This window comes from Toxorhynchites rutilus, chromosome 3 (assembly GCF_029784135.1).
Source record: "Toxorhynchites rutilus septentrionalis strain SRP chromosome 3, ASM2978413v1, whole genome shotgun sequence".
In the NCBI taxonomy this organism is placed as follows: domain Eukaryota; kingdom Metazoa; phylum Arthropoda; class Insecta; order Diptera; family Culicidae; genus Toxorhynchites; species Toxorhynchites rutilus.
In genome coordinates this window covers 226,623,846-226,636,872 of record NC_073746.1, presented here as the reverse complement: position 1 = coordinate 226,636,872, position 13,027 = coordinate 226,623,846, and the positions used below count along the sequence as shown (strand labels likewise).

The following is a 13,027-nucleotide window of genomic DNA, read 5'->3' as shown; positions in this document are numbered from 1 at the left end:
ATCAACCCACCCACAAAAACCTATATCCGAACAAGCCCATTTGGTAAATTATTCCATACAAACCACTCACCATGTCTAGTGCCATCAGTACTCACCTCCATGTATCTTCTTCTTGTGCAAACTTTGTGTAATTGCAGGAATAAAGACGACGACACTAAAATGGTCTCCAAAGTAGTTAGTTTTGATGAGGTTGTTAAAACATCAATTGAAACATTCCGTAACACATTCGGCTCGGATCCGGACGTTGCTGCCTGTGCACCGGGCCGTGTCAATTTAATTGGGGAGCACGTGGACTACAACGATGGCTTCGTCCTGCCAATGGTAAGTGAGTCTCCATATAAAGTTATGGTCTTTGCTACCTCTGAGCCGAAACAGAGTGTCCCTTTATGGCCCTGGCCACAGGTACACAGTAACCTAGCATACACTCGTATTTTATGTGAACGTCAACCGATCCACTCTGGGCAATCGGCCTGGCCCGGTTATGGGGGGAGGTGAGGGGAAAAGAATTTAAGAAACGACAAATACTTTCGATTTCCCAGCCGAGACGGCGAAAGAGGCACTTCATTTACTGGCACAGAACTCCCAGATCCCAGCAGCAGAAGCAATCATGTTTGTTGACCATTTTGTATGAGCTGAAATGATTGCCGAAATGCAGCCCAAATATGATTGCGTTGAATGTGGTTGGGCACAGGAATGAATTATGTGCGTCAATGCTGGCACAAGTTGGTTTTCTGGGGGGTAATTCGGTATATTCTCATTAATTATAACCATTTTTTAATTTCACAGTTATAACTATCGATAATTCACAACTAATTATTCAACGCTTTCAATTCATCCAATCCTAGCAAAATTGAAGAAGTGTATGAATAGTTCTATCATTCCAGCATTGTCATTCTATTGGACACAATTTTTTAACCAAGCAACTTGTTTCAAGTCACGCTTCAAATTAGTTGAAAAAATCTCATATTTAATCATGAAATATCGATAATCAAAAACAAAACAGTAATTTTCCATTCTATCGAAGATACCTCGTAAAAATCATGTTTTATTCCTTTCTCGATGTTTTGATTCAATACGCATATATGAGTAGGGTAGGCAACTAATAAATACAAATCGATTTTTCTTCATGAAAATCGCATATAATCGATACGAGTTTGGTTTGTTGAAAAGCTCCAAGCCTCTAGCTGATAATACTACCATAAGGCGTTGAAATTATTCAAATTTTTATGTTTTTCAACGATTTTCCTCAGAGAGAAATTATGATCATGGTTTGTCCAAAAAATGATCATGGTTTGTCCGGCTTTAGAAATCACCATTTTTTATTGAAAACATTCGGACGCTCAAGGAGATGTTGCATTTATCATTGCTTGAGTTTACTGTCATCATATTGACCCATTCATAATTTAGACTTTCTTCAGAATATTGCATTTTCTTGGACCTTTTAAAAGTGTTCACCTCAACACACTCAACACAGAAAAACTTTATTTCTGCTATGCGCGAAGGACACAATAAACAAACTGCAGCGCGCCAAGTGGTTGCCATAGATATCATGTGGACAAAACAACTTTATTAACTCTTTGCGGTCGTATTAAATTTGAGCATGGGTATCGTACTAGTCGGAATTATTTTTCCTTGAAAAAGCATTGACGCATTGTGATTATGAAAAACAAACATTTTTTTGTAAACTATATATCTACATCAACTACATCACTACATCAACATAATTTGAACCAGTAGTTACTCAAATAATGATTTCTGCGTATCCGAAAGGATCAAAACTTTTCACTTCAGATGAACGAAGATTTTGTCGCCTGAGACACTTATGCGATTATTCAAATAACATGAGACATTTATGTGAACAGTAGTTCTGATGCTCATGAACAATCTTCTCCATCACACCAAAGTGTTAGAATGACTAAGTTCTGCTGTTATGATTTTTGTCCCACATTCTTATGCATTCAACGCACTGTGTGTTGTTTTGTGTGGGTGACCAATTTGTTTGATACTGAGTACCGTTATCTATTACTAATGGGAGCACCGTATTGATTCGTGAACAGGTTCACTAGACATCAAGCTTCGTTTAGGAAAAGCATAAACTGATATTTGGTTGAGTAAAATATAAGATAAGTATGGTTTCTTGCTGTGGTGGCTGAGAGCAGACAAACGACCACAAAGAGCTAAATAGGACAACTCATGATCAGAATTCAGTTCATCAAATGCGTTAATTTAATGGTTTAATTTTGTAAATCTGATACAAATGGTGTGCAAGCATGATGTTTACAATATTTGTTAGTGTTATAATTCAGAAAGGGTCTGAATATCTGCCAAATAATCATCTGGTGATCGATTAAAAGTTAGCTCGAATGAGGGGCGCATGGACACCAATTGATGGTGTATTTTATAATCCTTTAAAACATGTGATTCCGTAAAAATATACTATAAAACTACCATAAATCATATCTTCGACTGGACAAACCAAAATCATTTACCTTACACATTGAGCCATAAATATGAACTATAATAATATAAATCAAGAGACATGTACTTACTTACTTATGAATCCTGCGCCGGTTGGTCGGCGCATAGGGCCGAGCAAAAAGATCTCCTGACCTGCTGACGATTGCCTGCTTTGCACTTGACTTGACGCCAGGTGAGGTTCTCATCGACAGTCGACAGGATGTCCAACGTTAAGCCTCTCCGCCATGAGCCTCTGGGCCTGCCTCTTCTCCGTTGTCCTTGGGGATTCCAGTCGAGTGCTTCTTTGCAGATCTCGTTTGCGCCCTTTCGCAATGTATGCCCAATCCACTTCCACTTGCGCTCCCGAATTTATTTTTCAATCAGCCTTTGCTGACAGCAGCGGTGAAGATCCACATTGGAAATCCAATTGCCTGGCCACCAAACGCGGATGATGTATCGCAAGCACCTGTTGACAAATACCTGCAGTTTCTGCGTTGTCTCGGTCGAGACACACCACGTTTCACAACCGTATAGTAGTACGGTTTTGACGTTTGAAATGAAAATTCGGGTTTTCGTTCGTTGCGAGATTTGGCTTGAGCGCCAGATGTTTCTGAGACCTGCAAAGGCACACCAAGCCTTCCTAATCCGTGTGTCGGCCTTAGTGCCACCATCTGACGTAAACTGGCTACCAAGGTATTGAAAGGTTTCTACCTTCTCAACCTCTTGCCCTGCTACTGTGAAGTTGGAGGAATTGTTGCTATTTACTTCCATTTGTCCATTTGACTTTGTCTTTGGTTTATTTTAAGACCTGCTGCTTTGGAGCTTTCAGAGAGGTCATCAAGCTTGCTCTGCATGTCCGCCCGACGTTGGGCGAGCAACACAACGTCGTCGGCCAAATCAAGATCGTTCAGTTGCTCCATGGTTAAAGGATTCCACGGTAATCCTCGGTTCGGTCTGCTGTCAATAGCGCCAACTAAAATCTCGTCCATTACGATGAGAAAGAGTAGCGGCGATAATATACATCCTTGTCTCACTCCAGCAGTAACCCTTATAGGGTCCGACAAGACACCATCATGTAGGACTTTACACGAGAATGCCTCGTATTGTGCTTCGATGAGATGGACTAGTTTCTCCGGGACTCCTCTACGCCTAAGTGCATCCCAGATATTTTTGTGGTTGAGTCGGTCAAACGCTTTTTCGTAATCAACGAACACCAGCAGGAGAGAATCCTGGAATTCGTTGATTTGCTCCAGTATGATCCGGAGCCTGGTGATGTGGTCCACACATGATCGACAGCACGGAATCCGGCTTGCTGCCGTCGTAGAGTATCGTCGATCTTCTCTTGTATCCGATTAAGGATAACTTTGCAAAGTATTTTCAGAGTCACACATAGCAGCGTGATGCCACGCCAGTTACCACATTCGGAAAGATCTCCTTTTTTTGGGACTTTTACTAAAATGTCCTGCATCCAGTCGGCCGGAAAAGTCGCGTTTTTCCAAATATCTGTGAAAAGTTGATGCAACATCTTCGCTGACACTGTTGGGTCAGCTTTGAGCATTTCAGCAGGAATGCAGTCTATTCTTGGCGCTTTATTGGATTTCATGCTTTTAATTGCCGCTTCTATTTCAGCTAATGACGGCACCGCGGAGTTGACGCGGTTAATGCGCCGTACTGTAGGTACCGTACGCTGCGGGTTTTGTTGGTCATCCTTGCTTGGATTTCGGAAGAGCTCGCCGAGGTGCTCAGTCCAATGCTTGAGCTGATCTGTACGCTCTGTCATTAATTGACCTGCTCGGTCTTTCAGCGGCATTCTGGCATTGGTCCTGACACCACTAAGGCGGCGAGAAATATCGTACAATAGGCGGATATCTCTACTGGCGGCGGCTATTTCTCCCTCTTCGGCTAAGGAGTTGGTCCAGTCTCTCTTGTCCCGTCTACAAGATCGTTTGACTGCCTTCTCTAGATCAGCGTAACGCTGGCGGGCAGCTGCTTTAGCCGATCTATTGCGCGCCTGCCCAATGTCGGCTTTCGCCTTTCTCCGCTCATCGACGATCCTCCAGGTTTCATCCGTCATCCATTCTCTCCTCCCGCTACGCAGCTTACCGAGAGTTTCATCACTTGTCGTGGTAAAGGTGTTCTTGATGCCTGACCATTGTTCTTCAACTGTTCCACCGGGTGGTAATTCAGAGGCTCGGGCTTCAAGCTGTTCGACGAAGGCCCTTTTCACCCCGGGGTTATCCAACCGGCGGATGTCGTAGCGACATCCGATTTTCTCCTCAGGTCGTTGGACGCGTACGACGCGCAAGCGTATCTCACCGATGACGAGGTGATGACCAGATACAATGTCAGCGCTGCGCTTGTTGCGGACATCAAGGAGGCTCCTTCTCCAGTTTCGGCTGATGCAGATGTGGTCAATTTGATTTTCTGTTCGGCCATCCCGGGAAACCCAGGTGACCTTATACGCTGGTCGGTGAGGGAAGAGCGATCCACCAATGACCATGTTATTGTTGCTACAAAACTCAGCAAACAGTTCTCCGTTTTCGCTCATCTGTCCTAGACCGTGGCGTCCCATGACGCGCTCGAGGTCCTCGTTGTCGGAGCCAATCTTCGCGTTGAAGTCACCTATATGGATTTGGATATCTCCTTTCGGAATCTTCTCAATCACGCTGTTCAGCTGGCTGTAGAAACTCTCTTTCTCTTGCAAGTCGGAAGCATCGGTTGATCTTCTTATTTCGGTTTTTGTAACTTAATTGTTTCGTAGACAGTAGGTTGTTGGCCTAAAGTCACTATCCCGCGATGGGGCTGCCATCTTAGATATAGCTGGCGGGAACCGCATTCCATATTCCACCGCTCGCTCCGAGACAGACGCTGCTTGAGCCGCCCCTAACCTGGGATACAGACGCTCGGCTTTTGTAGTTCGTTTAGCGTTACCCAGGATGCACCACGAGGAGGCGAACTACCTTACAACCCAAAACATGTAGCTTGAAAATAATGTTTACCTAGTCACTTACCATGAAGTTAGAACGTTCTGAAGATACTGAAAAACTTATGTTTGAACTCTGCTACGCTAATATTTGTCGAGTGTATTTGGAAATTAATCGATTTCCGTGGAATAAATTACTAAAAAAATTATCATATTTTTTTCGTAATCGGAGTGAGGTCAAAGTGAGGTAGATCAGCTTGCGCGCATGTACTATGAAGAGACATGCCCATAAACAGATTTTCATTCACTATATACTATTAATGAATACGTAGCGACTTTACCGTATACTGCCAAGAAGTGTGCACTGGGCGTATTTAATACCCGAATGCAACACTTACTCGAATGCGACAAATACCAGAGTGCGACATTTACCCGAATGCAAAGTTTACCCGTTTAAAAATGGAAATATTTCGACAAATCAGATTATGAATTTTGTCGAGTCTTTTGATAATAAATAAGATTTAATAAATACAACATGAGAGAGCAATAAAAATATGCGGTAAATTGAAGAATTGTAATCAGGAAATTTGAAAATGATGCGAAATACTTGGCTGATTAATTTTAAGAAATTAGTTTAGGCACAATCAACATTCTGTCTTCTTTCCTTTCCATGTTGCTCTTCAAGCCTAAGGGAGAGCATAGAATTGAACAAGGGTTTTGGAATATTTTTTCAAAAACTAAGCAGGTAATTTTAACATGAAAAATATAAAGCATAAATGTTTGAGCAATGTAAAAAGAATGTAGCGCTATTTTATAAAAAAATAAAAAGTAATAAAGGAGCTTCTCTGTCGAGTTGTGCTCAACTGATTTTAATTTATTATCAGTACAATTACCAAAATTTTAACCCTTTTTTAAATATTTTTTCTGTCTCATTCGGAATTATTTACCATTTGGGTAAATTTTCTATGAAGATGAAAAATATTCGAGTAAACTTGTTTCTCGTAAATGCTGTGTTATAATACTTTTATCTCCTTCCAACGCATTATCTGTGTTTTTTTTTATCATATTTTAACATCTCATTCTATGATTTTTATGGCGACTGCTTGAAATTAACAGCTTTCTTCTACGTGATCCAAAAGACTGGATAATGTTTAAAATCGAAATTGAAGTCCATCATTAATACAGAATTCTAATTTGATTAATAAAGAATTGAAATAATATTTTTTATAACATTGAAAAATATAGTATACTACACCGTTTTTCCCTTTTTGCTCTATCTCTACGAAATATACAACTTCTAATTTAATAGGTTGTGTCCCATTCACCCGAATACCATTCACCTGAAACACGTTTACCCGAAAAACATTTACCCGAATGGACATTTACCCGAATGCGACAAATACCCCAATGGACATGTAATTGAATGCAACAAATATCCGATTGTAACAAATACCCGAATGCGACATTTACCCGAATGCAACGTTTACCCGAATGAGAAGAGAAGATTCCGACAAATCAGATTGTGAGTTTCGTCGAATCTCCTGTTGATAAATAGGATTAAATCAAAACAACATGGAAAAGCAACAAAACTACGAAGTGGAATAAGAAATTGTAATGAGGAAATTTGAAAATGATTTTGAAGACTTCGCGGTGTAATTTTTAAAAATTAGTATAGGCAAAATTGACAATTCTTTCCTTTCTGTGTTGATCATTCAAAAATGAGCATGGGTTATGGATAATTTCGAAAATTAAGCAGGTTATTTTAACATAAAAATATAAGCATAAATGCTATGACAATGTGAAAATAATTGATAAAAACGTATTTTCCACTGCAGCGCAATGTTTATCATGAATTTATTAATTCGTGATGAAATTTCTTCTGAGGTCTACGTAATGGGGGCGAAGTCCCAATTTAACGAGGATAGGAACCGAGGCGGCACCAAGGTAAATGTTACATTCGAGTAAGTCTCGCATTTGGGTAGATGTTAGATTCGGGTAATTGTCGCGTACAGGTAGATGTTACATTCGGGTAGCTGTCGCATTCGGGTATTTGTTACATTCGGGTATTTGTTACTTTCGGGTGAGTGGAATTCGGGTGAATGTCTTTCGGGTGAGTGGGTTTCGTGTAAATGTGACACAATCAATTTAATCCTTTGTGGTCGTTTGTCTGCTCTCAGCCACCACAGCAAGAAACCATGCTAATCTTATATTTTACTCAACCAAGTATCAGTTTATACTTTTCCTCAACGAAGCTTGGTGTCTAGCGGACCTGTTCACGAACCAATACGGTGTTCTTATGAGTAATAGGTAACGGTACCTCAGTATCAAACAAAGTAGTCACTCACATAAGCCAACGCACAGTGCGTTGAATGCATAAGAATGTGGGACAAAAATCATAACTGCAGAATTTAGCCATTATAACACTTCGGTGTGATGGATATATTTTTTATATAATAAGTTGGTTCTGGCACACCGAACTGTTTTGAAGCACCCAGAACAGACAAACCTTCTTCTATAGCATTCATAACATTCTCCAAACTGATGTCCGTCCAATATTGGTCTCTTTTTCGCTTATAAGTTCTAACCATCTGCAATAAAAAACCAAAAATTAACATAATGTTGCAGTTCGCTAACTTGCCCCCAAGCGACTTTTTCAATAAAAAAAATTCATGATTGTAACTCGCCGGAATGAAATTTGAAAAATCGGAAAAAAATAACAAAATCATGATTTTTATCATTTTTATTTTTCAATTTTTTTGTGAAAACGTTTTCGGCAGAGTTACCGAGTACAAAGTTTGGCCTTGTTATAAACATCTTCGGTAAAAAGTAGGTGGCGCTACCTTCATTACAACGGGTCAAATTACCGATTCGTCATCTTGCCTCCCACGCCAACTTGCCTCCCTCTCCCCTATAGTTCATAAGCAAAATAAAAAAATGTTTATTATTCATAATATTGCATGTATCTCTGCTTTTCCAAGGAAAAATAATTCCGACCAGTACGACACCCATGCCCAAATTTAACACGACCGCAAAAGGTTAATATACCTGTAAATAGTTATAATCGTTGCATTCGGGTAAATGTTGCATTCGGGTGTATGTCGCATTTGGGTAAATGTTCTCTCGGGTAGATGTTCCATTCGGGTATCTGTGACATTCGGGTTTGTCACATTCGGGTGATTGGAATTCTGGTGAATGTCTTTCGGGTAGCTGTAACTGTCCTTCTGATCTTTTTTTGATCAATGTTTTTAAAATGTCGCAAAAAGCGGGAACGGTACGGGTATAATATTCTGCTAAAGGGAACAAAACTATGAATTTTCAAGAAATCTTAAAACCACTATATCGGATTGAATTCGGAATGGATTCGTATTGGTCTTACTTATATATCGTTTCAGACTTTCAGATGATTATGTGAATTTAACGATGTTTAGTAGCATCATTAGACTTATTACAAGGTTTAAACATGGTTTTTCGCCAATGTTAATAAAATTTCATTTAAAATTTTGTGCGCCATTTTATATTTGTCTTGAGGGTGTTTCTGTTTCACGATAAACTAAACAAAAATCAGAGTTTTGTCGATATAGATCGGAATAATTTGTCTGAGAATAGGAGTACCAGATTTATGTTCTTCGAATCTTTCTTGCAATTATTAATTACAGTAGAATCCGTTTATTTTGACTCTGTTTTATTGATCAACTGCTTATTATGACGTAATTACACAACGAAGTTTGGTTTAATTTAAAGTTCTTCGTAAAAAAAAGTCGCATATAATGTCTTCCCTTACACTGGCACGTCGCCTTTTATGATCCACTTTCAATAAATGATGTCCGGTTATAATGACCGACATTTTTTCACCAATCGCTTTGTGTGATGTCCGCTTATTATGACGCGTTTGTAAATTCCCCGCGATGTCATTTTAAACGGATTCCACTGTATTTGGAAGTTGAAGCGAGTTATCCAACCTGAATGGTTCGGGTCAAGGCTAGGTTTTTGTAATATACTCCCACATATTTTATGACTATATATAGAATCCATATATAGTGATTGTTCTAGTAGAATGGGTTGTTAGGTAAAAAAATATTATTAATTAGGTTTATAAAATTTCAGGCCTTGCCAATGGTGACGGTTATAGTTGGCAAGAAAAATGGAACCCCTTCAAACTGTGATGTACTAACTTGTTTCGAAGGAACAGACGAGGACAAACGAGCTCAATTTGATAGCAGCAGCATTGCCAAGGGAATACCCAAGTGAGTAAAGAACTATTCTAAAGTCTTCACTTTGAATTCAGACGTCCTACTACTCATTGCTAGCCTAGTACTACCATATGTATTCCCACTCAGATATAAAGTAGAAAGTAAAGATAGCTCCATGATGGCTTCTATCAAATAGGGATGAATTTATTTTTTGTGCCACCAACATCGATTAGGGGAAGACGGAGTAAGACCGCTCGTTGGGGTAATACGGACCATCTTTCATGAGCTTACGAAACGTCAAAATAATAAACAAAAAAACCCTTCGTTCATTGCGTGTGCAAGTTATGCAATTTTCGTTCCAATTAAAATACGGATTCTTCTGCAAAAAAAAAACAATTTATTTTGGAGATTACCAGTATCCGTGACTTTTTAGTAGATTGTTTCGGTTTTACCTTCGCTGAAAAAGGTATGTTAACTAATACGAAGGTGCTCCCGTGGCTGGGTTTTTGGAAGAAAGCTATTTTTTCACTGGTGGGTGGATAAACTGTTTTTGCACACTGTGTACAGGGAATTTGTTGTTTTAAAGAAAAAACTTTATTTGTCATCTTAATTTATATTATCGCCTTCAAAATAGGCACACTTTTTACACCTGTATTCAGGAGTTGCATTCAATTCACGGAGTTAATTCGTTTTTATGTCTTCAATGCTGTCAAATCGGGTCCTACGAAGTTGACTCGTTTGCATGTCATATCCGTACACCCATGTCTTGTCGCCAGTAAATATGCGTTGAATGAACGTGTGATCAGAATTTCATCGTTCAAGCATGTCTTCAGCCACTTTATTACGTTAGTCGAGCGGTAACTTTTTTCATGCCAAACATCAACTGAAACATAACGAATGGTCTCGTGAGAAATATTTAATTTACGGACTGGCTTCCTTAACTTAAATGACGACCTCTGAGCACCATCGCTTTTATTTTGTAGAAGTTTTCATCAGTTGAAAATGTGGATGGTCGCCCTTGACGTGGTAAATCGTTCATCCCATCTTGGCCTTTTTTGAATGTCTTATACCATTCATAGACTTGTGTTTTCGAGTTGTGTCACCAAATGTATTCTGCAACATTTTCAACGTTTCGACAACACCAAATTTCACACAATATTTTTGACCAATAGAATTATCCATATCAAAAATCGCCTTCAAATAAACTTAATGACGTTGTAAATAAACTAAATTACAGATTGCACTCAAAACTGACATGAAGAACACTCAGAGTTGACTAAAGAAAAGTGAAAACTGTTAAGGGGAGACCCCGGTCTGGAAAACCGAAAATATCGAAATAATTTTTTTTACATTTTTGGGAAACTTATGCCTTTAGAAATGTTGTCCTTAATTTTTTTTTATATTTGATTTTACTGTAAAGTTACAGCCAATAGTATGAAGTCACCTCAAGGGATGTAGTATTGCTGTATGAATCTTCAAAGGCGTTTTTCTCGAAACCATGTTTTTTCAGCTGGTGGTATCGAGATCTCAGGTGGGTAATACTTGCACCTTCAATTTGCTAATGAATATACTTGACACCAGTTTGAATGAGGCAACCGCCAAATAAAAGGTATTCTAATTCTAGTTGTAGCTATCGAATGTGGTTCGAATGGCTCAACTGATTCTGGAGATATTGTCAGAACAAGCTCCGGTGAGCATAAAATATGGAAAAGAAAGGAATTGGATATTACGTAAATATATCATGTGGCACCTCAAATCACGCCACAATTCAATTACTAGTTCGATGGAATCTAGGTCCTAGTTTCGAATTTACTACCTTCCACAAAATGTGATCCAGTAATGTAGACTTGAGCATTCCGAAGTCTTCACGTTTGACAGAATACCCACCAGCGATAGCCTCTTTTGCAAGAGCGAGGTTCTCTTGGGACCAACTCTCACGATTCGATTTCTTTGTGAGCTGCGAGGCATCTGAAATAGATGGAAAATATGTCCCAAAATCCTTTAACTAACCGGAAATCATGCCGGGCTTACTCCACTCAAACATTTAACGGATCACGGTGCGATGGATGTGATTTAAAACGTCTAAAATAATAAATACTAACATGTACAGTGTTCAAAAACATAGTTAATTAGAGTTTTCTAGTAAAACTCAAGGGGTGGCGGAGGATCATCAGATTTCAATGCGGAGTTGCTCAGACTTCCTTGGTGTCCCCAAGAGTTATTTTTTATGATATTTTAGAAACATGAAGCTTGTAATAAGTATAAGAACCCTTACTTAACTGCCCATGTTTGTATAGGAGACGTACGCGACAAAATGAACAAAATCGATTTTTTCACCATTTTGCATTCTACGCAACGTAATGACCCATTCCATGAGGTTATGCACCAGATAACCAAATTTCAAATCTAGTTTTAGGAGAAAATTGAAAACGTTATTTGAATAAGCACTAATAATATCATATATTTTTTTGCAACAAATTTAATTTTTATGCACCAATCTTTGAGAGAGGTGAGTTTCAAATTATAATTATTAATTATATTTAAAATATTTCAGGTTTTCACTATTTTTGTGTTTCTTGAGATATCCCTGCACATGCTTAACCAAACTTCAATGTCTATATACCATTGAATGGGTGATTAAATGTTTGTTTGAAGAGCCATGGGTAGACCTACGTTTTATTTTGTAATTTATGAGAAACAAGCATTTGAAAAACAGGTATTTTGAAGCGTTGTCAAGTCACAAAAATAGAGCATTTTTTTAGTTTATCAAATGAACATAGATTCAAACATTTTTATACTTGGGTTTTTATGAGCAAACAGTGAAAGTCAACAACCCACAACATTTGGTTGAGATCGGTCCACAAATAGAGGAGTATTAACTGTCTCCAGAAATTGTTGTCACGTCACGAATAGTATACGATCCATTCAAACAATATTTTGACTCACTACAAACACTTTTTTGCGTTTTCATGAATAAAGCACACAAAATTAAACAATGTTTCGTTTCAAAACATGCAAATGATATTTCTCCTATGTTTTATCAACAAAATTTGAACGTAGATTCCATAATATAAAATATAATCTTATTTCAACATCCGGTTTGCTGATGGTATTATCGAATGCTAAAAAAATATGGAAAACCCATACGATCTGGGCTTGCCAGCGAAAGTCGAATATCGTATTTCAAAGCCATTTTAGAATCGAGGACTTCCGGTTCGTTAAAAACGGATATAAAAGCCGGGAATGGTATGAAACCCCACAATACGATCGTGAATGATAATGTTGATATATAACCATGGGTGCACGAAGAGGAATAAAAATGGAGGAATAAAGAATAATGTTTGATAGTGAGAGATAGGATTTAAGTGAGAAGGAGATAATGATTGAGTGGGAAGAACTTAGCCTTAGAGCGACGTGTGTGGAGTTATACAAAGAAAGTGCACATACAAATGTACAC

General features: G+C 38.7%; 1 protein-coding gene across 3 annotated transcripts in view; it reads left to right on the top strand.

Moving 5' to 3' along the window:
* LOC129774664 (galactokinase-like) overlaps positions 1 to 13,027 on the top strand; it is a 93,804-nt gene that overhangs the window by 49,702 nt on the left and 31,075 nt on the right. For all 3 annotated transcript variants that reach the window (XM_055778493.1, XM_055778492.1, XM_055778491.1), the window contains exons 2-3: positions 138 to 321; positions 9,485 to 9,624. In XM_055778493.1, coding sequence (XP_055634468.1) covers positions 160 to 321; positions 9,485 to 9,624 — 302 coding nt within the window. In that variant the 5' untranslated portion in view covers positions 138 to 159. The remainder of the gene's footprint in view (positions 1 to 137; positions 322 to 9,484; positions 9,625 to 13,027) is intronic.